General features: G+C 41.6%; 7 protein-coding genes across 20 annotated transcripts; 4 read left to right on the top strand and 3 right to left on the bottom strand.

Moving 5' to 3' along the window:
• Nucleotides 1-11: 11 nt before the first annotated feature.
• Nucleotides 12-5380, top strand: LOC135427311 (uncharacterized). Of its 8 annotated transcripts, none has more exons than XM_064680765.1 (4): nucleotides 43-152; nucleotides 2280-2340; nucleotides 2396-2519; nucleotides 2593-4672. In XM_064680765.1, the coding sequence occupies exons 3-4, from the start codon at nucleotides 2453-2455 to the stop codon at nucleotides 2808-2810; spliced, it is 285 nt and encodes a 94-aa protein (XP_064536835.1). In that variant the 5' UTR covers nucleotides 43-152; nucleotides 2280-2340; nucleotides 2396-2452; the 3' UTR covers nucleotides 2811-4672. The 8 variants fall into 8 exon arrangements, 7 of the variants coding, with proteins under 7 accessions (XP_064536833.1, XP_064536835.1, XP_064536832.1 ...); XM_064680762.1 differs by lacking the exon at nucleotides 2280-2340 and adding an exon at nucleotides 203-387; XM_064680761.1 differs by lacking the exons at nucleotides 43-152; nucleotides 2280-2340 and adding exons at nucleotides 1207-2095; nucleotides 5026-5380 and having other exon boundaries at nucleotides 2593-2763.
• Ntf-2 (nuclear transport factor-2) lies at nucleotides 3347-6034 on the bottom strand. 2 transcript variants are annotated; one of them, XM_064680767.1, is made up of 5 exons: nucleotides 5782-6034; nucleotides 5221-5292; nucleotides 5059-5157; nucleotides 4749-4937; nucleotides 3347-3641 (listed from the first exon to the last, which is right to left on the bottom strand). In XM_064680767.1, the coding sequence occupies exons 1-4, from the start codon at nucleotides 5887-5889 to the stop codon at nucleotides 4827-4829; spliced, it is 390 nt and encodes a 129-aa protein (XP_064536837.1). In that variant the 5' UTR covers nucleotides 5890-6034; the 3' UTR covers nucleotides 3347-3641; nucleotides 4749-4826. The 2 variants fall into 2 exon arrangements, with proteins under 2 accessions (XP_064536837.1, XP_064536836.1); XM_064680766.1 differs by lacking the exon at nucleotides 4749-4937 and having other exon boundaries at nucleotides 5782-6024.
• A 227-nt stretch (nucleotides 6035-6261) lies between these two features.
• LOC135427306 (transcription factor E4F1) lies at nucleotides 6262-7940 on the top strand. Its single transcript, XM_064680747.1, has 2 exons — nucleotides 6262-6754; nucleotides 6820-7940. The coding sequence occupies exons 1-2, from the start codon at nucleotides 6374-6376 to the stop codon at nucleotides 7591-7593; spliced, it is 1155 nt and encodes a 384-aa protein (XP_064536817.1). The 5' UTR covers nucleotides 6262-6373; the 3' UTR covers nucleotides 7594-7940.
• A 136-nt stretch (nucleotides 7941-8076) lies between these two features.
• LOC135427307 (N-acetylneuraminate lyase-like) lies at nucleotides 8077-9812 on the bottom strand. 2 transcript variants are annotated; one of them, XM_064680749.1, is made up of 4 exons: nucleotides 9621-9812; nucleotides 9423-9567; nucleotides 8915-9306; nucleotides 8077-8861 (listed from the first exon to the last, which is right to left on the bottom strand). In XM_064680749.1, exons 1-4 carry the CDS (start codon nucleotides 9733-9735, stop codon nucleotides 8446-8448), a joined length of 1068 nt encoding a protein of 355 aa, XP_064536819.1. In that variant the 5' UTR covers nucleotides 9736-9812; the 3' UTR covers nucleotides 8077-8445. The 2 variants fall into 2 exon arrangements, with proteins under 2 accessions (XP_064536819.1, XP_064536820.1); XM_064680750.1 differs by having other exon boundaries at nucleotides 9633-9810.
• Nucleotides 9813-9993: 181 nt separating this feature from the next.
• Naxe (NAD(P)HX epimerase) lies at nucleotides 9994-11112 on the top strand. Its single transcript, XM_064680751.1, has 2 exons — nucleotides 9994-10708; nucleotides 10775-11112. The coding sequence occupies exons 1-2, from the start codon at nucleotides 10068-10070 to the stop codon at nucleotides 10995-10997; spliced, it is 864 nt and encodes a 287-aa protein (XP_064536821.1). The 5' UTR covers nucleotides 9994-10067; the 3' UTR covers nucleotides 10998-11112.
• Nucleotides 11113-11449: 337 nt separating this feature from the next.
• On the bottom strand, nucleotides 11450-13094 carry LOC135427303 (RNA-binding protein NOB1). The gene is made up of 2 exons (XM_064680741.1): nucleotides 12933-13094; nucleotides 11450-12877 (listed from the first exon to the last, which is right to left on the bottom strand). The coding sequence occupies exons 1-2, from the start codon at nucleotides 13005-13007 to the stop codon at nucleotides 11516-11518; spliced, it is 1437 nt and encodes a 478-aa protein (XP_064536811.1). The 5' UTR covers nucleotides 13008-13094; the 3' UTR covers nucleotides 11450-11515.
• Nucleotides 13095-13406: 312 nt separating this feature from the next.
• Nucleotides 13407-26655, top strand: ZAP3. Of its 5 annotated transcripts, XM_064680731.1 has the most exons (12): nucleotides 13414-13628; nucleotides 13696-14094; nucleotides 14158-17726; nucleotides 22397-22802; nucleotides 22876-22940; nucleotides 23001-23514; nucleotides 23587-23775; nucleotides 23889-24077; nucleotides 24815-24919; nucleotides 25103-25154; nucleotides 25221-25336; nucleotides 25399-26143. In XM_064680731.1, the coding sequence occupies exons 2-12, from the start codon at nucleotides 13735-13737 to the stop codon at nucleotides 25558-25560; spliced, it is 5727 nt and encodes a 1908-aa protein (XP_064536801.1). In that variant the 5' UTR covers nucleotides 13414-13628; nucleotides 13696-13734; the 3' UTR covers nucleotides 25561-26143. The 5 variants fall into 5 exon arrangements, with proteins under 5 accessions (XP_064536802.1, XP_064536803.1, XP_064536804.1 ...); XM_064680732.1 differs by lacking the exons at nucleotides 25103-25154; nucleotides 25221-25336; nucleotides 25399-26143 and adding an exon at nucleotides 26456-26655 and having other exon boundaries at nucleotides 13407-13628; XM_064680734.1 differs by lacking the exons at nucleotides 22397-22802; nucleotides 22876-22940; nucleotides 23001-23514; ... (1 more) ...; nucleotides 23889-24077; nucleotides 25399-26143 and having other exon boundaries at nucleotides 13411-13628.
• The last annotated feature ends 263 nt before the right edge of the window (nucleotides 26656-26918 follow it).

The raw sequence follows: 26918 nt of genomic DNA, 5'->3' as shown, positions 1-26918 counted from the left end.
TCACTTGACGATTGAACTGCATTCCCAGTCTGAGCTAAAGCTAAAGCTATAGCTACCTGCCCTTCTAACTATTCCGCTGTAGATGCTTTTCGAACCTGGTGTGGGTCCAATTTCTCTAACAGGGCGAACAACTTGTCGACATCAAATGCTAAGTATATAATTTTACATTTACATTTACATTTAACTATCCGTTTTATACCAGTTACCCATTGAAAATGACTTAAAGGGTCATTTTGGTTCTGTGCAAATATGTGTAACTTCTCTTGCCCCATCTAAGCTCAATATTCTTGCCGCCTTGAGTCTTGGTATATACATATACGCTTATAATTGTCCAATTTAAGCTCAAATTTTCAATAAGGATCGTTCTTTTAAACCGGAGTTATTCAAGTATGTATTTAATTCGGGAAGAAAAGAACAGCTGAGCACGGTATCTACTAGTCGGGCACTTCCGACTACAGCTCTGCTAGTATTTAATTACCTACTAGTTAAAGCTTAGTTAGTTGCCCTTCGCTAGCCGCTTAAACGCAAATTTTTAAAACATAACACTTGCGTGTCAAGAATTATACTTACATACAGAAATTAAATATCTACAGAATCTTAGTTTTTTTTAATAGAGCTAAGAGCATACAATCCAGACTTGTATGCATATTCGAAAATATTCGAGATCTATCTGAAGCGCATCCCACAATCGAGCAGACCCTTTTAAAGTTTACTGTAGGCCTTACAGCTGCATAAATCGCAGTGATTAAATGAAAATACAAAAGCTAACAAATTACTGTAATTACCATGAATTAGAAACAAAAAGCGAATAATTTTCAATTTAGCCCAGTAGCAGCGATTATGAGTATAAAAAGTGCTCAGCACTTACATTAGCTATGCATATCTAGTTAGGGCTGAATTTAATATGAAAATTATATATATTTCTTAAATACCTGATAGCGAAAACAAAAATAAATAAATAATAAACAAGTACTGCCATTGCGCTAGTCGAGAAGGCTCGCCATAGAGATATACATATGTATGTATGTGAATGACAATATGTGTTTATTTATTTTTATGTCTGGAGTCTAGGTCCAAAGTATCTAAAGTAAACTTATGCATGGAGCATTTTATTGATGTATACTCATATGTATATAATATATGTATATGGGAGCTGGTATTCAACAATATATATGTATATATATGAATGTATTCAACAATATATATGTATATATATGAATACCAGCTCCTATATGACAATCAGAACACGTAGCTTATGAAAACCCTCAATATTTATTTATTAGATCTGATGCAACGCTCGACCTTAGTAACAGGGAGGCATACGCCAGTTTTATAGATTATAGCAACGTATCACCTTACTATCCGTATAAGAGCTTAAATAGATTAGCCAAAACAAAAACAAAGAAAAAGCTATTGCTTATGCAGTTGCATGTTCCGATTCGATTGGAAAACTATTTTATAAATCTGGCACATAGCCGAGATGTGCCCAAAGGGTTGTGGGTCTGCTCCATTAAGAGACCTTCAATTATGCAGCATGGAATTGTGAACGCATAAGAACCACAGTCCCTGTTGCAGCTTAACTCAATCAGATTCAGATTCAGTTTGCGAATATTTTTCAGTATTACTTAAACTAAAGTGCGCTGTAATCTCTCATCTTCGTCTCCGTTTTTCATGATTGTCTGTATTTCTGGTTTTGTCTCTGGCTCTGTCAACATTTTGCTAAAGAACACGACAGGCGGCATATGCACTTCAAAATGAAATGCCTTTTCCTCCGATTCTCGAGTGTAATTAATTAATTTCGCGCTCATTTCGCTATGCGACCATCATTGTTTGTTGTTGCTGCAACTGCAAAACATAAATCATAATGTGCAAATTTACATAATATTCGCTGGGCCAACGATGGCAGCTCAGTGATCGTTCTACATTGGTCGTGGACACGCGTCGTCGCCGGAACAGCATCCAAGTAACCCGAAGTAACCCAAGGCTCTCAAGGATATCTGAAAGCAACTGAAAACGTGTGATTCGAATTATATTTTTGAGAATGTCTCACGGTGAACGGAAAGGTCGCCTAAATGTGATTAAATTTTTGGAATTGGTAAAGATTGATTTTTTTTTGTTTTTTAATTTTCAGTGAACTTTTCCACTGTGAAATATCACAATTAAAAAATAGTTATATAAAGTTTTAAAAAACCATCGAAATATTCAGCCTGATAACCAAGCTATGCCTGAATACCCTCAAAAAGTTATAACCTTTTTTTGAATTCCATAAACCCTGTCAGAGTCTGAAAATCTAAAACTATGTAAAAAGAAAGCCGTTTAAAAGCTAACAGCGTTTGTAGGGTATTTATAAGAAGCTCTTATAGATTTTATAAATACTAATCGGATTTATCCCTAGGCCTTTTCCATCGCCTGCCTCGTGCTGCATTTCTACAGTTTCAACGATCGCGACATTATGACGTCATTCATGGCAACGGGCACATTCACCGGCTACATTATAGTGGTAATTGGTGTATTTGCAGGTAAGCACCCGAACTTTATCATACTTGCATATTTATATATAGAGCGATGCTTATAAATCTTGTTTCATAAAAGGCGTCCTAATGCGTGCACCTATACATAAGCGCATAGACATCTTCTTCAGTGTCCTCGGCTGCGCCCTGTTTGTGGCCAGCGGCGTCTTCATAATAGAGGCCTGGGAGTTCTCGTTTCGTACGCGCACAAGGGATTTGGCGCTGATCAAGGCTTCGCTGTCTATTGTGAATGGTGTGTTGTTTGGGTTCGATGCTATCTTCACATTTCGGGATAAGTAATGTACTTTCGATATATATATATATATATATATATATATTACATATATTATCGGTGTTCGCCCAGCGACCTTGCATTTAAAAAAATAACGTATACGTACATACGTACATATTTATAATTAACAGATAAACTTCTTGCCAATTTTAAAGAAACCGCAACGCATTACATTCATACATTTTTTAAATCACAAGGTTAGTTAAAAAAGAAAACGATACAAAAACGCGTTTATTTTGCAAATTTTTTCTGGTCTCTCACTCATTTACACATTTTTTATTTTTGTTTTTAGTCCTTTGCATTAATCATATTTTGTGTGACATTTTTTGTAATTGTTCTTGTCAATAAAAAAAATAGAAGCCTACAACATGCATCAAATGTGATTATAATTAGGCTAAAGGCCCGCCCAACACATACACACACACACACACACACACACACAGCCATACATAATACATACACATGCGGCAATTAGCCGCTGACATGGAAAGCACTAAAAATAGCTCGAACGCGCTTTTACATGTTTAAAGTAGTTAGATTTAAATTTTTATTGTGTGTTTTTTTTTGTTTTTTTTGTATGCTTTTTATGCTTGATTGACGTGAGAAAATATGCAACACCGTCTTTTTAAGTTGTCGTCGTAGTTGTGTTGATCTAGGGCTGCATCTTTGGATGTTGTTGCTGCTGGTTGCTGGTGTGATTGCTGTTGGCTGTTGTTGTGGCTTTCTTAGGCAGAATTGTGTATGTTAAGGCGGAAAATATCGTGAGCAACAAAATAGGTACCGGCATTGGCTTTCAACACAAACACCTGAGAGAAAGCGTGTGGCGGATCGTCATCGCACTGAAAAATGTTTGAAAATAATTAATATTAATACGATATGCCTTCGAAATAGAACGATAAAATATAAACGTTTGCAAAATGTTTGTTTAAACGCGTGCAAATACAAAGTTAAGGGATAGCATTAAAAGAAGAGGAATATAAAAACAACTAGAGTGTCAGTAATGCACCAATAATCCAGAAGAAATTCGCTCTTCGGCGCACCGAAGCTGGGCATACCCTTGCAGACATCAAATGTCAACCATTTCAAGTATTGTTGATCGCTGCCTTGCAGAATATATATACATATGTATGTCGCCTCTATTTCTTGTTTATCTTAAATACAATTCATACAATAAACATTTGTGAAAAATGCGTACCAAGGAATATTAATTTGCAGACTTCATCTCAAATAAACAGTAATAAAAGGAATATTTGAAAAAGCTCTCCCTAATGGGATAATATCATCATTGTTAACCGTTTTTTTCATGTTTTTCATTAATATATATGTACTTTTTAAAAACATATTTTGGATCAAAAACAATTGGAAAATAATGATTGAACTATAACAAGTAACCGAGTGATTCCCAGTCTAAAGCATTTGTTGCATATCATATCATATATTCAGAAAACATGCACGTAGAGAAGAAGCCCAATTAGCTGTGTAGCTCATGACTATGACTTAATGTAAGACTGGAACGGACTATAATTTACTAACTTGACTGCAAAGGTAATATAAATATTATTATTCCAATACAAACAAAGAAAATTAGAAGCTTGGTTTTTGTTGCGGTGTCGTAAAAACCATGCACTAATTGACATATGTTAAATTGTATTAAGACTTTAACAATAACCTGACTGCAAAGGCAACCCATGCTCAGAGTGTAGAGTAGAAAGAAGACACGATGATCGCAATGAGCTGGAGCCGGGATAACAGAGGCCCTGCTGCAGCAGGTGTGTGTGTGTATGTATGTATGCATTTATGTACATATATTGAAGTTTGGTGTGCATGTAGTTTTGTTAGCATGGTTCAATAGAACAATTATACAAAAGTATTAATCTCATTTAGTAGGTCAATGTTGTTGGTTTTTTTGTTGTTGTTACGATAAGATGCAACAATATGCTGTTTACTTTGCCTGGCCAAGATCGCTCTCTGAGTGTGTTTCGGTTGTAGTTGTTGTTGTTGTTGTTTACTGTCGATCTGCTTGGCTACACATCGTGCAGCGCAAGCCTAAAGATATCGTGCTGCACAAAGAAGCTAACGCCCACAGGCTTGAGCACAAAGGTCTGAATATACGCATGCGGCTGATCCTCATCGGTCTGCATCAATATATACGATACACGAAACATACATATATATATATATAGATTCATATAATCATATACATATGCCTAACCATCTCTGTAGTTGGCGAACACATTGCTCGCTTATGATTCTCACCTGTAGACGGCCCAGCACATTGATCAAGACGCCGCCATCGAATGTGGGCTGCGAGTCAACTGTGGTGATTACGCGCGTGATCTTTTGGAAACTCAGACTCTGTGGAATGAAAACAAGTTGGTTACACCTCTTTCGATTATTTATGTTAATGGCAGCACTTACCTGCACTTTCTCAAGTATCTTTGGCGCTCCTTGTATCTGATGGCCTTCGAAGGTCATGAAGGACTCTGTTGCCTGTGCAAAATGAATGGAAAACAAATTGAAAATATTCGATTAGTGCGTGCGTGTATACTAATACATAAACACACATACGATTCATGTATATACAAACATGGCTATATGCGTGCATATATATGTTGGCATATATGAGAATGTGTGTGTGTGTGTGTGTCATACTTTTTATACGAAATTTCGAGAAAGCTACATTTATGGAGATATATTTAATATTTAGCTTTAATCTAAACTGCATTGTTTAAGCGAAAATAACAAAAATTTGTTTGCGCGCTCTTTTTGTCACTGCAGCTCCAGGCAAAAATTATGTTTGAGGCAATTGTCAAGGGCGCATTGCGCGTCACCCGTGTGGCCAGCCACAGTGAATAAGCCTTTGTTTTTACATATCCTGGTTAATACAGAAATGTGTGTATCCTGTTTAAATTTAGTATCTGAAAGTGACGATGGGGATAGCTAGGGAACTTGGTCGCCCAATCGGGGGACGCTACTCACGCTGTAGAAGTTAACCACATTAGCGCGGTTCGCCGGGTCGTCGAATATACTATAATATTGCTGAACGAAACCCTTGCCGATATCTTCGTACTGTGGGTTAAGTGCCATATTGTCTATATCAGTTTATTGTTGGAAGTATGGCTATGCTTTAGTACAAACTAAAGAGCTAATCAAAAAGTTTTACTAAAACTTTGCTAATTTGAGACACTGAAAACGCAAGACAAACGGCAAGTGTGACCGAAAACGGGAAGTAGCTAAAAACTGGTATTCAATTATTTTGCCAGCATAATTTAGCGGCTACGATTATTCGATTATAATTCAATCAATATCGATAGGCGAAAGCGCAACATGTTAAATATTTTTCCAACAATTAAAACTCATTCGCTGAGTATCCAATGCCCATGCATAATGGTCTTATAATTTTGAGGTTCTTTTGTGATCATTTAATTTCAATTTTTCATATTCGATTTTGTAAGTGGACAAAGTCGCCGTATTTTGCGTCTTCAATAAAACGGTCACACTGTTACGCTCTCTAAATTCCAAGCGGCTGTGCGTTTCGTGCGCAACACGATTAAATTGGTTTTGTGTTATTATGTTAACTTTTGCAAATATTTCCCAGCTTTGTCGCATTTGCCTGCGCCACTTGCGCCAGATTAACGAGCAACAACAGCAAAATGCCACTGCCGACAGCCATCACACTCAGCGGAATAAAGCCAGTTACAACTTGAAGGCGCTACCCAATTTGGCCAAAATGTTGAATCAGTTTTTTGCCATTGACGTATTTCAGCAACCGGACACCTTTCCTCAGAACATTTGCGCATTGTGCTACAATGCCGTGGAATATTTCCAGCAACTCTGCTGCGTCGCCGAGCAAAGCAACGAGATGCTGATGCGCCTGACCATATCCCTGACCGTCGACCAGCCGGAACGTCCGGTCACAGATGATAATGCTGCTGAAAATGCTGATCACTCGGTTGGTATATACAATTCTTTACAGTTGAGTCAGCTTGTTTTAGGGCTGAGCTAGCATTTTTGCAGTTGCCGTTCGTGAAAGCTGAGCCCACGGATGACGAAACGCAACGTGATCAAGTATACGATTACGAGCTAGATAAAGACGCAGGGGCAGACGCTGACGTTGATGCAGACGCAGCCGTAGATGCTAATAATCAGAGCCTGGACTCGACAAATGATGATGAGACCGTCATGAGCTGTGCAGAGACAGACGCTGCAGCTGCGGCTGCGGCTGCCAGCAAACGCAAGCTACTCGCCTGCCAGCAGTGCGGCAAGCAGGTGTACAAGCTACCCTATCTGGAGGCTCACATACGCAGCGTTCACGAGGGCCATCCGAAACCGTTCCTGTGCCGCAACTGTGACAAAGCATTCACACGCTACGAACAGCTGCGTTCGCATATGCGCAATGTGCATCCCGGTGCTGCGGCCGCCACCGCAGCGCCCAGCGACGAAGTGGAGCTGATCTGCGAGCAGTGCAATCGCAGATATAGCACCAAAAATGCGCTTGGCGAGCATCTGAAGCGACATGCACAGGATAGGCCGCATATTTGCGAGCACTGTGGCGTCGCGAAGGTAACACGCACCGAACTGCTCACCCATCTGCGTATCCACAATCCCGACTGGGAGAAGTTCAAGTGCAAGCAATGTCCGCAGCTGTTCCGGCACAAAAGCGCCATCAGCCGGCACGTCCGGGTCGTCCACGAGGGGCAGCGGCGATTCCAGTGCGGTCACTGCCAGAAACGATTCGGTACTCATGCCTCTCAGCTGCGACACGAGCGCCTGCACATTGACACGTTTTAATCAATCTTGGCTAACTATATATATTTGCCAATGCAAATTTATATACATGTATTTATTCCAATTGCTTATATATATTCCAAAAATTATTTTTACTTCTCTATTTGTTACAACTATTATATATCATATCGAGCATATTGACATACGTACACACACAAAGTTGAGTTAGCAAAACAAACTAATGTTATTATATTTTTTTAGTTAATACAATCATTGTTTTCCCATATAAAAGCACAATATATTCCATTACCATTGCCAAAAAAAGTAAGATTAAAAGTAAAAGAGAAAACTTATAAAAACTAAATTAAATTACATACCTCTTTTGTTCAGACGGAAGTACAAAAACAAAACTAACTTTACTTTCTGTATAACTTTCTGCTTTGGATAGCACTTCCTTTCAATACTCGGTTGTATTGTTACCAATTTTATATAAATCAATCGAGTAATGCAATATATTTAAACTAGTTATTGTAAACGAAGCCCATGTAAATTGTTTCTAACTTTGCTTCTCTTAGTTTATTTTAAAATATTTGTAACTCAAGTGCACAATTCTATGCACCCGTCTCAAATGCATTTTCGCATATATCTTTAAAGATGAGCATAAAATATTAAAAAAAATACACACAAAATTTAAAGGCGGGTAAAATTCCGTATTGATGATTGAAAAAAATTCGTTGAAAAATGCAGCATCCCGGTGTTGATCAGCAATCAGTCGGTCGGTCGGCCAGTTAATCAATCAGTCCGTCCGTCCGTTAGTCAGTCAGCATAAACAGTTTTATATACATTATAGAGATTATGCGACAGTTTTGATACATTATAAGAATTATTGAACAGTTTGGTAAAATTGGGCGCTTGCTAAAAGACAATCCGTGCAGGGCCTGCGTTGAAACTTCCGATTTGTCGGGAGGTAGACTCCTTGTTAAACCAGTTCTTCATAGAAACCACCCAGTTCTCCATGTGGCTGTCGTGTGTGTGTATCTCAATAAGTTGATTCAACTCCCTTTGATAGTCTCTGGCCAGCTGCAATTCGTTGTCATCGAAGGCTTCACAGATCTTGTGCACAAGATCGGGTCGGATATTAACAACGACCAGACTGCTGCAATTAAAGCCGGACATTAGCCCGCTGGCAAGTAGCGCCGTGGAGGCCAGCATAACGACACGCCCAAAGCGAAGGCATCGCTGACCCATTTCCAGATCAGCGCTGGCATAGTACAAGCCCATAAAATTGGATATGCTGCGCTCAGCCTTGGCGCAGAATTCAACCATGTCCACTGCAAGGGTCAGATGTATGGATTACATGATCATATCGGACACATTAACTTACGGTCCACGCCCGTCATCGAAGGCATGTGATAATAAAAGAATGGCCTCGTGCGGCATCGGGTCGCCACATGCTGGCAATAGCCCACTAATTGGTCCACATTGCGGGGCCGATAGAATAACTCTGGCAATGTAACAACGCCGCTAACGCGTACCTCCTCGGCGTGTGCGGCCAGCGAGAGGACGTCGGGTAACGGCGCCCCGCCCACCTGTACCATAATCATCAGATTGTGCCGAACGGCGGCACGCTGCCAATACTCGCAGTTCGCCTTGCGCTCGCGCACACGCATCATTGGCCCCTCGCCGACGACGCCATTGATGAGAACTCCGGATATCATTTGACTCTGTAGCCACTCCGCGTAACGGTTGATCGGACGTACGTCCAGGGAGCGACGACTAAGCACATACACACACACATATATATGTATATATATATATATACATATATTTATATATATATATTTATACATATATAGTTGCTTGTCTATAGAAAGTCACTCATTTATACTTACTCATCATCCTTAAAACAGCTAAACACCGGTGCCATCAGCCCCTGAAATCTTGAACTAAAGGTCCCAGTTTCCCTGGTCAGTTGAGTTTGTGATGCTTGCTCAGTTTCCAATTGATTGCTTAGTTGCTCTTTGCTTTCCTGTCGCTCTGTGGATATACAAATTGTACTCATATAATATGTGCAATTTTGTTAAACAGACGGCACAGATTACCCGAAGCCGCTGGCTGTTCCTGCGACTCGGTTACACGGCTTTCAGTTGATTTCTGTACGCTCTTATTATCACGGCTTCCCGCATCCCTACGAAACCAGGCCATAGTGCCGGCTAGAGGCGGCGCCTAAATATCTTTGAAGTCTACTATGAATTTTGTTTAAATTATTTGAACTGAGCGAAAAGTCGCAAACTGTGCAGTGAAATTCTACTTACAAAGTAGGTGCTGGCTAGCGCATGTTCAAAAAATGGCGGTCTAATCAAGTGTGACCAGACACAAGTAAAAGCTCAAATATCCATTTGCTTGAACTGATAGGATAAGAAAATAAAATTTACAAACAAACGGCAAAAACTAAAAAAAATAAAATTTTAATTTATGTTGCCCATTTTTTGAACTAAATACTCAATTTCCAAAAGTCATTTACTGTGATAAAGCATATGGCTTTTTGGCGCATGCAACTGCAACTTGCCAAGTTAGGCCGCTTGGCAATTGGCTCCTCACTGCGAACCCGATTTCATCACATTTCGGCAAACATCGCAAAATCAAAACAAATAATACAACAAACACAACGCAACGAATTTTGTCATTGCAGCAACAGAATCGACAGCAGCATGCTGAAATATTTAAATCAAAGTGAGGCCATTAATGTGGACCTGGAGCTCTTCAATGAGTACAAGTTCAGTGTGGATCAGCTAATGGAACTAGCCGGTCTCAGCTGTGCTCACGCCGTGGCCAAATGCTTTCCGGCAAAGGACTTTGCCCGTGTACTTGTCTGCTGCGGACCAGGCAACAATGGTGGCGACGGCCTCGTCTGTGCTCGCCACCTGGCATTAATGGGCTACACACCCGCCATATATTATCCAAAGCCAACGCCAAAGCCGCTCTACGAGAATCTGGCACATCAGTGCCAGCGCATGGACATTTGCAGCATAACCGAATGTCCCCGCGTGGAGGAAGCTGCCGATCGTTATGATTTAATTGTGGATGCTCTATTCGGCTTTAGCTTTAAGCCGCCGGTTCGCGCCGACTTTGTGTCGGTGGTGGAGCTGCTACAGCAGACAAAGCTGCCCATAGCCAGGTGCGAATGCAGCTCATTAACCATTCTATTATATGCCTACTAAGCTACCCCATTGAATTTTTATAGTGTGGACATACCCAGTGGCTGGGATGTGGAGCAGGGTAAGCTGAACGATTGCGACCTAGAGCCAACGCTGCTCATCTCACTGACGGCGCCCAAACTGTGCGCCAAACACTTTAAAGGCAAGCATCACTTTTTGGGCGGACGCTTTGTGCCGCCAGCTCTGCAGCGCAAGTACGAGCTGAATCTGCCTGCCTATCCGGGTAACGAGTTGTGCCTCGAGCTGTAAATATATTCTAAACGGATCTGAGAACAGGTCTAGGCCATTTAAATTTAAAAAAAACGCAACTTGTTAACAATTTAAAGTCTGTTACAAATTGATCGTAACTTCATGTTTTCCCTAACATACGTTGTATCTCTCTCTCTCTCTCTTTATGACTCTGTGGAACGGTTGGTGCATTTTGGAAACCGTGCATCGAATCAGTCTGTATCGCGTAATGTGTATTGCATTGAAAAGATATCTCTGACCCCATAGAGTATATGAAAATGTATTCTTTATCAAAGGCCCAACGTCATAGTTAATATGCAAACTGGTTCTGCTTTGAAGACATGCTAATGCAACTTGGCATAGATTCCTTCTGTTGCAGCAGACAGTCCGAGCTAATATCCAGTTACCCGGCCTGTAAGCCTGGCATTATACCTAGCCTAGCGTTCATTGAATGAAATTTAATTTTTGGATATTATTATGATTTATTTATTACAACATATACGTTTGTGGCATATACATATGTAGTATAACATTCCGTACTATTTATACAAGCGGTTGTAATTCTTGCGTCTGCGATCTTCCTCGAAGTTGTTATTGCGCGCCCACTCCTTTAGGTTGCCCTTGGAGCGCAGCATTGCTGATTTTGAGTCTACGTCACGCATCACAAACGGTGAGAAGCCGGCAATATAATCATCATCCAGGGCATTTGTCTTTGTTTTGGCCACGCGTGACGGCATCTGGCGCGGCATGGGCTGATCCTCGAACAGAATGGGATTGCGCGAATGCTTGCCGCCATGGAAGCGTGGCAGGCTCTGGTTCTTATACTTGGACGAAAGGGGACGTCTTGTGTTTATGTGTATCACTTGTTTGCCATTCTCGTCCAGGCTGACGGCCACGCGTTTCAGCGTCTTGTTGCCACAGTTCGGACAGAACACCTTGGTCATGATGCTTGTCGTTTTGAAGCAGGCGTAACAGCGCAGTATGTAGGTGCGCAGCTGCTTGATAATGCGTCCATTGAGCGCGGCCAGCTGAAGATTCAGCTGTTTCAGCACATTTTGTAGCGCATAATCTGTGGTCATGCACGCCACTGGCGGCACAATATCTGTTTCCACTTTGCCCTCGAGCGCTTTTTTGGCCTTCTTGATGTTTGAATGCGTTATCCAGCCATCGTCGCCAACGTCGTCGTCTTCGTCGGCGGCGTCGTTATTATTGCAGCCTGGCTGCTCCTCTTCGTCTTCGTCTTTGGGCTCCGCCACTAGAAGATCGCAAGTTGCCCGTTCCTCGTCCGCGGATGGCGCACATTTCAGTTTCTCAAATAGCTTATCCAGCTGCTCCTGTGTCAGATCGTCCTCCTCTTCCTCGTCCTCGTCATTGTCGTCTGTCTGTTTGCTGTCTGGACTCGGTATCTGTTTGCCCTGCAGCTGCGCTTCAATGGCTTCCTTAATATGGTCTACATGATCGCTGCTTTTTTCCAGCTGCTGTTCACTATCGTCGCCTGCCTCATTGGCATCGTACTCCTCATCTTCTTCTGTGCCCTCATCGTCTTCGTTACCTTCGGGCATGTACCAGCCTACCAGACGCTTGTTATTAACATCCTGCATCTCCTCTGGCTGCTCCTTGGATGCAATTACCTGCGAGACGACTGGTTCGTTGCGCAGGTGCTCGGTGCCCAGTGTGTCCGCCTCCAGTTCATACGTGAGCGAGATCACCTTTAAATCAATCCCAGATAAGCTCGCATAGTCGCCAGTCTTCTTGGCAAACTCCACGCAGTGTTTAACACTTTCTGGGCGCGGCTCTCGCACCTGCAGATCAAATGGCAGCACACATAGTCGGCGTATTTGGCGTTTATTGCGCACCTCAGCAACCACCTCCGGCACGGTTAGCACATTGTCCGCATATTCCTATAAACCATCGAACATTAAAAACAAAAAATTGTGTTTAAATGCATCCACTTACATTCAGTGGCACTGCATTGATAAACGCTGTTGTGTCTGCTACAAGATATTTGATTTTCGTGCTACTTGTATTCATTTTAGCTCGTTCATATATATTTGTAAGCACGGACTAAGAATAAAAAACAATTTTTATATGTGCACGTGTTGGGGCCATGAACTATTCAAACTACAAGGTAGTGCTTCAGAGGATACACAAATCGTTTCGTTTTGGTGAACTACGTCATAAATATTAACAAGCAAACCAAAATGTGATAATAATCAATTTTAATATATTTATAATAATTGTGTTAGTTGGATAAGGGTCTATGAGTTTTACAGAATGAACAATTGCGCTGCAGGTATTGTGCTTTTAAAAATAATAATATAGGAGCAAACCTTGACGACACAGGTCAGCACAGAAATTACTTCAAATCTATCGACAATGTGTGTGGCGTGTAACCTTTCCGCATAACTATTATAATTCTCTGATGCTAGTCCATCTCTAACTGTTATCGCATTCAATTGCACCGATAGGCAATAACAAACAGTATTGTATCAGCGATACGATATCAACATCCCTCTCAAAGTTCATCTCTAGTTTTCAAGCCAAAAATGGCGAAGTAAGTGCGTGCTCTTTTCTTTATGTTCGGTTTTGGTTTTCTTGTCAATGTTACAGACCGCACAAATTATATAAAACCGCGCCAAAGCAACCTTAAAAGTAAGTAAATCAACAATCAGAGTGCAATTACAATTAACAACAATTACTATTCGCGTGTGACTATCAGAGAATTGCAATATAGAACGTACATTTTAAAATATCGCCAATGTGGAATCAATGGCCAGTCGCTGCGGTGCCAGCTGTGGTGCCAGCTGCGCCAATAGCTGCACCGCCACCACAACCGGCAGTGCCGCCTCCACTGCCCGATGCACCACCACCGCCACCGCCAGTCGACAATACACCAGCCGCGGGCACTGTTTCGACTGCTGCTACGGTTGCAGGTGCTACCGGCACCTACATGGGCGCTGGGGCTGGCCAATCTGCTACCAATCCGTATGAACAATACACGGCCGCTCAGTACGCGGCGATGACGCCGGAACAGCAGTACGCATTGCAGCAGCACTGGCAGCAGTGGCAGACCTACCAACAGGAGTACGCCAAGTGGCATGCACAGTATGGAGAACAGGTGAGTTGTGCTCGTTGCTAACCTTTCCAATTAGTAATAAAATTATTTTATGCATGGTTACAGTACAAGCGGGAAATGGCCGCCGCGGCAGCTGCTAACACTGTGCCAACTGTGGCGCCTGCACCGGTCGCAGCGCCTGTAGTACCCAATGTGGTCCCTGTCACAGCGCCAGTGGCATCGGCTGTGCCTGCTATTGGTCCTGTTTATCCGCCAGCCCAAATGGGTGCACAGATGCCAGTGCAGCAGCCACAACCACCACCACAGACATACTTTCCACAGCCTCAGATGCAGCCAGCGGCGCCACAAATGCAACCGCATTCGCAGACCCAGATGCCTGGTAAAATAATGGCACAGCCCCAGATGTACAATCAGCCGCCACCGCCGCCGCCGCAAGTCTACCAGCAACATCCACAACAACAGCAGCAGCAGCAACCGATGCATCACCAGCAACAACCGCCGCTTAATCAATGGCAGCACCAACCACCGCCGGGCAGATTCAACCAAATGCCACCCGTTGGCTATAATCAGGCGCCCAATCCTGGTGACTCGAGCATGTTCCCGAATTTACAGCAGCCGCCGCCTTCGTTTATGCAACAGCCACCGCCGTCGTCTTCGTCGGCTAATCAAATGGATGCTCCATGGTCAAAAGGACCACCGAACAAGGGCACTGATAGAGGCAACATAAATGAAGCATCCGCTTCGCGGCCTCGCTGGGATGGGCCACCGACAGATGTGGGACAGCAACAACAGGGACCAGGGCGCAACAATCGCTGGCAGGGCAATGACTCCGGAAATAACGACAACAACAGCAACGTTAATCAAGGCGCCAATAAGCCCAATCAATTTGCCAACCGACGTAGCTGGCAAAACACGCCCCCTGGCAACAACAGCAACAACAACAACATGAATCGCAGCAATCCATTTAACCCTGCACAGCCAGGCCCCTATGGCGGCGATAATGCTGGCACATCTCGCGGTGGCCCAAACTCTGGAATGGGCCCCGGTTCGGGTAGTTATGATAATGATGCCGCAGGACCGGGACCGGGACCTTGTAATACGGGTAACTTTGGTGGACCGAGTGGCAATTACGGCGGTAACTTTGGCAATAATGGCCCCGGCCAAGGATCAAATGATAATTTTGGCCCTGGTAACTTTGGCAACAACAACGATAACAACAATCGGCGCAGCGGCCGCTGGGAACCAAATCGGCCGCATCAAGGCGGAGGGAACTTTGGCCCTCCGCAGAATAGTAACAATAACTTCAACGACTCCGGCTACAATCGCCCAAATCAGCCTAACTTTAACCAGCAACAACAGGGCAAGCAGAATCAATCGCAACAGCAGCAGCGTGCACCTGACTTGGACGAGGCCAGCTTTGATCAACTGTTCAATCAATGGGAGAAACAATTCGAAGATTGGAAGCGTGCCAATGCCAATCATCCGGATCGCGATGAGTATAGACGATATGAGGAGGAGTTTGAGAAGCAGCGACGCCGCATTGCCGAGCGTCGGGAGCAAATGCGACGCAGACGTCAAATGCAAAACCCACAGCAGCAGCAACAACAACAGCAGCAGCAGCAGCAGCAGCAGCAGCAGCAGCCGCCGGAGCAGCAGCAGCAACAACAAGGGCCACAAACAAATCGACAACAACCACCACCACAATTTTATCAACAAAAACAGACTGGTGGCGCTCGTTATGGCGACTATGAGGAGGGTGAAGGTTATTCTGATGAGGAGAACGTGGACGAGAACCAAGGCCCCGAAATAAAGAAGCAACAAGAGGCGCCTCACGGCTCAGATCATGATGATTCTCATTACTATTCGCCAGAACCAGTGACAATACGCGAAATGAAGAAGCAACAAGAGTCGCCGCACGGCTCAGATCAAGATGATTCTCATTACTATTCGCCAGAACCAGAACGAGAACCACAAACAAAGGACTTAAAGCAGCAGCAACCAGGGCCATTCCCTAGCAAGGAGCACCAAATGCCCCCAAAGACTCCAGCACAGCTTCAAAAATCGTTACCAAAACCAAATCAAGAACCAAATTTGCAACAAACGGCGGCCAGCCAGATTAAATTTTCACAGAAGCCGACGCAGAATGTGGATACAACTCCAGTTGCAAGCAGTACACTTGGCAAGCGTAAAACCGATGTTGTGGCAAGCCCATCGAACCCTGCCAAACAGACCAAGCAGGAGAAGATATTGATAATCTCCCTGGATGATGATGACGATGATGTCGATGAAGGGCCGAAGGACACGGAAGCAGAGTCTGCGGTCGATACGCCCATGAAGAACATATTTAAAAAGAGTGACGGCATACCAGGTCTCGATTTGGTTGCCGACGGAACAGCTGCTGCCCCGGCCGAAGCATCCCAGTCAAAGGGCGCGGATAATAACAAGAAGATACCATCGCTGTTCGATGTGGTAGTTGACAAGCCACTGGAACGCGCCGGCAGCGAGTCGGAAAAAAAGCTGTCGGCTGTCAGCGAAGCACTGCCAGATAATGTGACCAATGCGCTCAAAGATCCCGAGTTTATGAACAACTTGTCGCAGGCCTTGGCCCAGGCGCAGGGTCGTGAACGGGAACAGCAGCAGGAACAGGAACAGAAGTCGAATGAACGCTCTGAGCATGCCAACAACGGCAGCAAAAGCAATAACAGCAACAGCAACGACGGCAATGACGGGCGTGCCCTGTCCTTTGCCGAGTGGCAGCGCAAGAAGAATCACCAGAAAGTTGATGCCCAGGATCCAGGCTCCGTTAACTTGCCGAACGACGGCGCTGCTGGTTGCTTTGGTCCCGGTTCCGGTCCTGGTCCAGCCATCAACGATGGTGGCAATCGCGGCGATTTTGGACCCGATCAAAGACCCCCACATGGCTTTGGCCCGAATGGGCCAATCGGCCCGCCATTTGGACCTGGTGGTGGTGGCCAGGTTATGGGACCGAATTTTATTGATTTTAGTGGCCCAGGCGGACCGAATGGTCCGCCAAATGGACCCAATTTCGGTGGTCCCAATTTTGGACGTCAGGGCTTGGGACCAGGCCGGAGTCCTGGGCCATTTGGCGGCGGGCCTGGACCGTTCGGACGTAATTTTGGTCCCCCCGGACCCAACAATCCCAATTTCAATGGGCCCGGACCAAACTTTAACGATCGTGGACCAAACTTCGGACCCAATTTCCGTGGCAATGGACCTGGTGGCAATGGTCCCGGCCCGGGTCCATTTCGACCAAATTTCTGCGGGCCGAATGGACCTGGACCAGGACCAGGTCCAAACTTCGGCGGTCCCGGGCCATTTGGCGGACCCGGTGGACCGAATTCACCTGTACCCTTTGATCGGAACTTTGGCCCCGGACCCAATTCAAATGATCGCAACTTTGGCCCAGGTCCCAATAATCCAAACGAGCGCAACTTTCGGCCCGGTCCGGGTCCCAATAATATGAATTTCAATGGCCCCAACAACAACTCTTTTAACGATAATCCATTCAGACGCAATGGTGGGCCGCCTGCGCCCAGTTTTGATGATGGACCCGGCTTTGGATCACGTGGCAAAGGACACAAAAACTTTGGACAGCAGAGAAACAACTTCGGCAACGCAGGAAACAACGACAACAACAAGCCATGGGCTGATGGGTATGTGTCATAAACCGTGCTTAATCGTATGTCTCTTTCCCTGTCTCTCTCTCTCTCTCTCTCTCTCTCTTTCTTTCTCTTTCTATTTGCTTTTTTTATTTGTGTCTATATAAAATTAAATGGATTTGATCAAATAACGACCACCAGGGAGAACTCCTGTCAGTCTAAGTTTCCGTCTGAATATCAAGAAAAACAAATGAGAAGCAAAAAAAACATAAACCAATCAGTTTGTCCGTGAACTAGTACCCGAGTGAAAATAAAGTTAAGCTTATCCCAATTCCCGCTCTGACCTGTTGGGATTTTGATTTAGTTAGGAACTTATTCTCTTTGATGCGTTTTAGCATTTAAGTCGGGGTTTGATTATTCCTTTTGCAACAAACCTTGAGCTTGCCAGCCTAATATAAGAGATACGTTTAAGATTCGACCTTAAAACTACTTATTATATCTAGTATCACACGTCTGATACTATCAGGCAACACAATAGATCAATGGGCATACGGGTTAGCTCGACTTCCGCATCGAGCGGGTCCTGCATACTCTAATCAAACCTTCAAATATATGATTGATAATATAATATATCATATCTAGTTATATTGACTTCATAAGTAATACGAGCAGATAGTCTATAAATGTACATAAAAAAGCTGTCCGATTGTTTCCATGTTTCCAAGTTTTTCATCCGATCGACTTCAAACTATTTATTGGAGATGTATTTTATAGTTTCTATACTTCAGGGTTGTATGGGTTACATTTTCGACTGGTGAAATCGGGGTTCCAAAGTTGAATAGGCAACAGTTGAATATTCGTTCAAATGGCTTCAAACTCAAGTTCAATTACATACAAAATGAATGAAATAAGATACGGGTCTCAGCGATCTAAATGGATATATTGCATATATTGTGTATAATAGGTCCTGTTCTCCTAAAATCTTAGAATTTCAAAACTTTTTGTAAAGCTAAGAAAAACATAAACCTCTAACACGTTAGCTCGCAAAATAAAAATAGAAGTCTATGCTCTGGCCAATGTCCGCTTTAAAAAGTCAAACTTATCCTTGTCGAGTCTGAACTGGATTGAAATATACATATATAGATATGTGTGTTCCATGTTTGTGGGTAAAATCTAAAAAATTAGTTAGAATTTAGTTAATAGAATCGAAGTTGCCAAAAACTTAAGGAAAACATTTAGTTGTGCTTTTATATGAGGCATTTCACGCAACGAAGTTTAGTTTAAACTCCTTCTGGATTCTCATTTAAAATGGAAATTTGATATAAAAAAGTAAAGTGTGTTTTCCTTAAAAGGAAATACAAATTTGAGCCGTATTTTGAGATATAAACTAACCGAACTTTACGGCTAAATGCTTGTTGCCCTCTGAAAAAAACTCTTGTCATATTTAATATCCAGCCCGATTTTACTTTGTTTAAACGAATTTTAAATACTATGCAAGTCTTTGTCAATTATTTTGCTTACCTTCCGAATGTTTTTACCTATGTTATTAATCTTCCTCAAAATCCTTAATACGAACTGTGTAAAATATGCGACATAGCTTCTGTAGTTAGTTTAAATAATAAACATTTTGAATGCTAGTGAGAAATCTTAACAATACTGAGCGCTGTTCGATTAAAACCGATTCTCGATCAAGCTAACCAAATGAAATAATTGAGATATATTGCTTCAATCAACTAGACTAGACCGACGACCCGATAATTAATTCCCCAACTGTGCTCTTATACGTTTCTATGTTTGTAGTTTACATGTGCAGGCATTTTGTTGATCTCGTCGTTAATGCTGGAATTTCGATTCCTTACCCGTTTTCTCTTTTTCTCTTCTACTTTTATGCACCCCAAAATATATAAAAATAACATACAAATTAAAATCACAAAAAAATTAAACTTAAACTTACAAAAATATTATAAATATCAACTGGCATTGTTCCGATGTCCCTTGATTCATTCCCAATGGCGCATCAATTCAATGACTGCTACATACAAAATTCTTTCTTAACAAAAAAAACAATATAAAAACATATAAAAAAAAAAAAAAAACACACGTAAAACGCAAATGATATATATTTGTTTAAATTGCGAACTGTCCGTATAGCGGTCGATCCTTCCACGGTGGGGGTGACCCCTCGAACAGGAGCTATAGACACGGGCAGCAGCAGCGCGGACCCAGGTCGAGCTAATTGGAGTAGAAAAGTGCAACCGTTAGATACGTGCCCTTCTTCTTGAATCCTATCCGAACCCATTTTTAAATCTAGATCCTGCGACAAGGCAACAGAGGATTAACAGACACACACACACACAAACACACAAACAAACACACACACATGCATACGTCAAGTGGGCCTTCAATAAATCTCTGAATTTCATTATCAAACTTAACGTCAATATCTCTGCATATGTATATCATCCAAGTAAATGTTCTTAAATCATTTTTAAGTTCTGAAAATTTAGCTTAAATTTGATCAAAATTGAATTCTTCTTATTTGCTTTGTTTTGTTTTCAATGTAAAAACAACGAATTTAGTTGCATTAAATTGAAATGATTTTTGTTATAATACTTTTTTTTTTTATGGGGAATTTGTGAGAGTTTGCATCTTTATGTTTCAAGTTTAGAGAATCGACGACGCAACAGAATCGAAGCTTGGGTCTTGCAAAATATTATGTAATAGCATAAATAATAATAATAATAATAACAATTATATATTCATATACATTTGCACATCTACACGGAGACAAAAAACCAAAATACATGGAATACGATGATGAATAAATGGATTTTAGTATCAAATATAATGGTTGCGTGCATTTCAATATTTAATCAACTAAAGGGGCTCACATACATATACATACATAGATACACGCCAATTTTGTTGTTGTTTTATTCCTGGCATCAACTTAAGTTAACTTTAGAAGTTGTCTGCAATTTCCAATTGTGTTTTATACAGTCCGATATCCCATTCAGGAACGTTCGTCCGCTAGTTTCTAAAACTTTTGGATACTCCTTGTGGGTAGAGAATGTTTGAGAGCAAGTGAGCATATTGGTATTTAGTTCGACTTATGAGTTTATTCTATATAGTGACACGCCCCATAATGAAAGTATATTTGCCCCCAAGAGATGTGCCCCCCATCATGATGTTAAATGCTAAATTTCTAATGTCCAAGACCCCAATATATATAAATATATTTACACAAATTTTATTCATATTTTGATAACAAAAAACCGAAAGCATTTATAAAATTCCCACTCGAAGCATTGATTTAGTCATGTAAGCTTTATACACACACTTATATTTCGAGAGTAAACAAAATTGAACTTCTATTGATATATCTTTATATATATATACAACTTTTAGTTGATAAAGCTATTTTCTCTTAATTTATGCACAATAACACTTGGGTGTAATTGACAAAAAATTTCGGCATACCAAGAGTTATCTTCGGATTGCCGAAGAACAAATATCCCTAAAGCCATAAAGCGTCATGCGATACAATGTAATCTTAGCAACCGAGATTGTCCATGTTTATTAGGCCTAACCCTTGACCTATTGTTGCCGTTGTAACCTTATAATAGAGTTGTCCGTCTTTGGTCAATCTTTGGGTGAGGGTCTGGATATCAGGAAAACTCAACTATGGAACGATGTCAGCTATACGATAATGTGGTCCGATCTGTAGAGAAATATAGAAATTTAATGGGTTCCGAGGTGTCTCTTAAAGATTTGCTTATATTGGGAAAATGTAATAAGACCCTCTGCCAGAATAGAGTGAGGAAAATAAGTCAGGATTCCTTTGTCTGCTTCAAGGAATAAATTGATCAAACAAGAACATATTCTGCCTGTCTGTGCATATTAATAAAATTCCGTTTTGAGAGCCTGTCTGCTTACCTATCTTTGTCATATTATATAAAAAATCAAGCATGCTTTAGATTATCTCGTTTTCTGTGCTTGGAACTTGACATTCATATAAGTAGTAGGTATTTTGGAGCCGTGGAATACGTCTTATGAGAGCCGATTTATAGTATAGAAACAAATGAGAATCTGTGCAAGCTTCGGCGTTGCTGAAGATTTTGGCTTCCTTGCAAATATATACTATAATTTTGTTGTTGCTCAGATCGTGTACCCGATACATAATCAGTCTAAAGGATATGTTCCTTCGGTATGCCGATGATATCCGTTCTATAAATTACCAAAAAAAAAAAGAAAAAGAAAAACATGAAAAATTTTGCACTTGTCCAGAATCTCCTATGCCCTGGACACAGTCCATGGCTTTGTTCCAGGGTCACCGGGCCCCGTCCCGCCCCGCCACGCCCCGTTAATTTGCAGCATGCTTCTTCTGTACACAGTGCCAAGTGAACAAGTTTTTTGTACTCCCAATTTGTCATTCGACCCAACTACCTTGACCTGTTATGTAAATAGCTTGTAGCCAAAATTGCTTGCCCCATGAACATAGCAATATATATGTAAAAGTTTAAGTGTTTCTTTCTGGTTTAATATTAAAAACATAAACCAATTAAAATACAACAAATAAACAACAAAATCGCAAAAAAAAATATGTATACAAAAAAAAAAAACAAACAAAACAAAACATAAAACAATAACAAAATAATTGACAAAAATGTTAAACAATTGATACCAAAAAACCAAACTCGCCACTGCGTCACGCAACGTTGCAGCGCGGAGCACATCGGCAATATCCGTCCCAACGAGCCCGTCTATCGTCCAATCCAAGTGTTTGACTATCAGAACAGCAGCAACACCGCCGCCAAGGTTATTGACTATGGACACAAGTCGGCTGATAGCGTTTCTAATCGTATGAGTATGGGCGGCGGACCAGGCCCGGGCCCTGCACCTCTGCCGGAGTTTAGACCTGGTGTTACATTTGACTATGGACATGCATCGCGCAGTGTATCGTTAACCTCTGGACCAGGCGCGCCACCCATGAATCGCAATCCCAATAATAGTTCTAACAACAGGAAGAAAAACAAAAAGAAGAATAAGAATCGGCAGCGCCTGTTGCAGGAACAGCAGTCGCAACAGCTGCCACAAAATGAGCAGTCATTAATGCTGCCCGGCGACGAGGTAAGTAGCTCGCTAACCGCGCTGCAACTTGGCCTAAGGGATAAACAAATGTCTCTACTATATATCCAATTAGTTGAATGACCAACAGCGGGCAGCTGATAAATCAGATGATCTCGAGGACATATCCGATGGCGAGGAGTAAGTTTCATTGATTTCTTAATATACCCTGTTTGCTAATCATAAACCATAATCCATAAGTAATCTGGCGGATGCATCGCAATCGGAATCACCGCCGCCGCCTCCAAAGTTCAATAAGCAGCTAAATCAAATACAACAACAGCAACATCAGCAACATCAGCAACATCAGCAGCAGGAGCAGCAGGAGCAGCCACGCAAAGCCTTTCCGGCCAATCCGCAGCGTCGCATGCTGGGCGATCCGCCAGCCGCACTGTTTCCCTCAACCGCAGCGGCTAATCAACAGATACCCGAGCAGACAGATGCGCTTCACCTGGAGATGAGCGTACCCACTAATGAGAACCGCAATACAATATCCATTGACGAGGTGCTTCTACCGCCGGGTCGCCTATCACGTCCCAAGCGCATTTGTATAATATTACGCGGACCGCCAGGCTGCGGCAAGTCCTATGTGGCACGTTTAATCAAAGATAAGGAAGTGGAAATGGGCGGTGCCAGTCCCCGCATACTCAGCGTCGATGATTATTTTATAATTGAGAATGACTATGAGGAGAAGTGTCCCAAGTCTGGCAAAAAGGTGAGCGCGGCCCAGCAGATGAATATGAATATAAATGCTTTTCTTAAAAAACATATACATTTACTATTGCAGATACCGAAAAAGGAGCTACTCTATGAGTATGATGATGCTATGGAAGATACTTATATGCAATATTTGATTAAATCGTATAAGAAGACGCTAAGCGATAATCTCTACGATTTTATAATTGTCGACTGCAACAACAACTCTCTGCGTACACTCAACGAGTTCTACTGTCATGCCAAAGACTCCAATTTTGTGGTACGCAGCCCTTTCTCTTTCTCTCTGTCCATACGTCTCTTCTCTTTCCCTCTCTATCAAGCTGTCTCGCTCAATTTGATGCTGATTGAACCCTTTATTTTTTCTGCCGACAGCCCTACATAGTTGACATGCACTGTGATGTGGAGACGTGCTTGGGCCGCAACAGTCATCAACGCAGCGAAGAAGACATACGTGCTGTTCTAGACAATTGGTGTACAACGCCATTGCACTACATTAAGCTGGATGTGTCGTCTCTGCTGGAGAATGTCGTTGAAATGGAAGATGTTGAGAATATGGCAACGGTAACTATGCTTTAATGCAGCCCATGGTCCAACCACGTGACTCACGGCCACTGCTCCAGGCACAAAGGCGCTTAAGGCATTTCACTGCCTAGGCACAGTCCATTTGGCTGGCCGTCAGTGATTATGAGTGTGTGTTTGTGTGTGAGTAAGTGTGTGTGTGTCAGTGTGGCATTGGGGCTGACAGTGTGTATGACACTGACGGTGCGAGGCTGTGCACACTGCATAGTTTATAATACTTTATAATTATATAGTTTAATTATATATTCGAACAGCTGTAGTTTCTAAGCACGAGTATAATTTAGTTGGCAATGCCATACTTAAGCAACTGTCCATGACAACTCTCTAATCTAAGCATCTCTCAATTACTTAACTTTATTTGCGAATGCATTGTATGTGCTACTCCTATATACATGTATTTATATCTCAGCAATATATATATGCATATGTGTGTATAGTATATGTATATATTGCAAAAATACGTACATAAATTCTGTTGTCCATACAAATTTATGTAGCTGTATATTTTGAATATATGCTTATACACGGCAACACAATTATCAAACTGTACATCTGATCAATTATACAATTAGCATTGCGTTGTACCAATATATCAATCGAATCAAATTTGATCGAATTGCTCGAATTGCAAATAATATGAATTAAGTACCTAAGTAAATGGCAAAAGAAACGCTGGTCAAGCAAACCCCTGTTGATTTATTGCGGCTTGTTCATTTCAGGATGATAATGCCAATGGTGAGGAGGCCAATGCCGAGGAGGCTGCCACCGTTGCCGCTGACGCCGCCGAGGATGAGGACAGCAACAGCGCCGATGCGGCCAACGATGTAAGTCTCAGACCATTCATCAATATAATGGTTTAGTTTGCACCATTGTGGCCATAATCTTCTTCTTTTGGGGCCTGTGCTGTCTGTGTGCTGTGCATGTTTGTGTATTACATTTGCTGATACAAATCTCAATGATCTTTTATTGTACAATTTTTTTTTGACATGTGTGTTGGTTGTGTATAGTGCGGCTTTCTGAAAAGCAAGTGGGAAAATGATACCACGGAGGAAAATCTGGGTAAGTGCCGTCAAGTTTAAAGCAGCCAGTGTCCACTCATGCCTAATATCCGTCAAATTCTTTCAGCACGTCTCGATGGCACAAAGCGGCTAATGCAAAAGCGCAAGACCGCAAGCATGGCCGACTATTTGCAATTGGATGAATGGGAACCGCCCACTGTTAGTGCTGATGGCAAGAAACGCGTAAGTACATCAAATCCTACTATACTATATAAATTTTACTCAAATTATTACAAATGTTTTAGGTGCGTTGGGCGGACATTGAGGAGAAGCGTGCCCAGAAAAAGATGCGGGCAATTGGCTTTGTTGTTGGGCAGACCGATTGGAAACGGATGATGGATCCCAATGCTGGAAATCGTGCGCTCAACAAAACTAAGTATATAGAGCGCGTGAACAAACGGCGTTAATAATCAAGATCTACCAATCGATGACGAGACAGCAAGACCGTACTTTCGCCCTATTGACACACGTACACAAATATAAACGGATATGCTTATAAACACAAGCCACCTCATCTAACTTGGCTTTTATTTTATAATTTATAGTTAATAGTAAATTATATACCAGTTGGCTAACCTTTGTTGGTAACAAAATGCTCGCATGCATCTAAATGCCTGGCATTTCGGCATTGGCGTGTCGCAGCTAACAGTGTAAAGCAAACAACCTAATCAAATACCATTTCCAATACAATATGTGCTCAATTTCCAGAACAGAATGCATGACTTGTATAGCATATACTATATGTGCTATAGTTAGTTATTATAAATACGTAAACTAGGTCAGCGTTTAGTTTTGTATGCATTTACGACCCAAGTAGCAGTTGGTTAATATTTAGAATTTGTATTATTTTTTTTATAGAAAACTCATTTTTGTTTTTCAAAGAACATGCATCCATACAACTTTGCAGTAACAGCTGCAAACGTTTTTTAAAAACACACAGAACCTTAGCAAAGAGAACATAATAAATATTTATATATTTATATCTTGAAATATACGTTTTAAAAATATATATCAAACTATATATGTACAGTATAGTAAATGCTGACGCATTTCAAAGCGGAGTATATGCGTATTTTAACCAGATTTAAAATTCAATTTCGAGTAACATTTTCGAAAAGTAAATTCTTTGCTGCGTGTATTACTTATATGAAATATATTTTAATTATTAGCATATAAATAGATGAATTAGTCTACTGACATAATGCAATTAAAGTGCAACCTTATAAAAGCAAAAAAAAAAATTTAAAAATCAAATAACTATAGTTTTATCGTTGGGGTTTTCACAAATAACTTCCTTTGCAGACTTACCTACAGCAAAGCCCATTTAGAGCTTTGCGAGGACTTGGGCAAGTAATATCGCGACAAAGCAGATTCAGAAGTATTGGACAATTTTTACCTCGATCAAGAATAATCAAATATCTTTATTTCAAATGGTGCAATATTTCATAAATTAATGCTATCAAGAATTTCGTGCTCAGTTTAAATTAAATATAAATATGAAGTACGTTGAATATCGAGAAGAAGATAAACAAAGCAATTTGGAAGTTGAATAATTTTCAACAAAAACGAAACGATCGTAAGACTGATAAGTTATATAACTTGATTAAGAATAACTCATATGTTTATTAAAACGTTTTATACAGAATTTGAACGTGATTTCATTTAATTTAACAGCCTTTAATCACGTTTAAAAATGGCTTTTCAAGCCATAGTTAACATGTTATTGAAAGTGTTCGAAGTGTTTTTTAACACAGTATAAACTGTT

The sequence above is a fragment of the Drosophila montana genome, unplaced genomic scaffold (assembly GCF_035044405.1).
Source record: "Drosophila montana isolate Dmon_TW-CO22-7 unplaced genomic scaffold, ASM3504440v1 contig_2178_1, whole genome shotgun sequence".
NCBI lineage: Eukaryota > Metazoa > Arthropoda > Insecta > Diptera > Drosophilidae > Drosophila > Drosophila montana.
The sequence above is the reverse complement of the archived record's forward strand: the minus strand, read 5'-3'. Positions and strand labels throughout refer to the sequence as shown.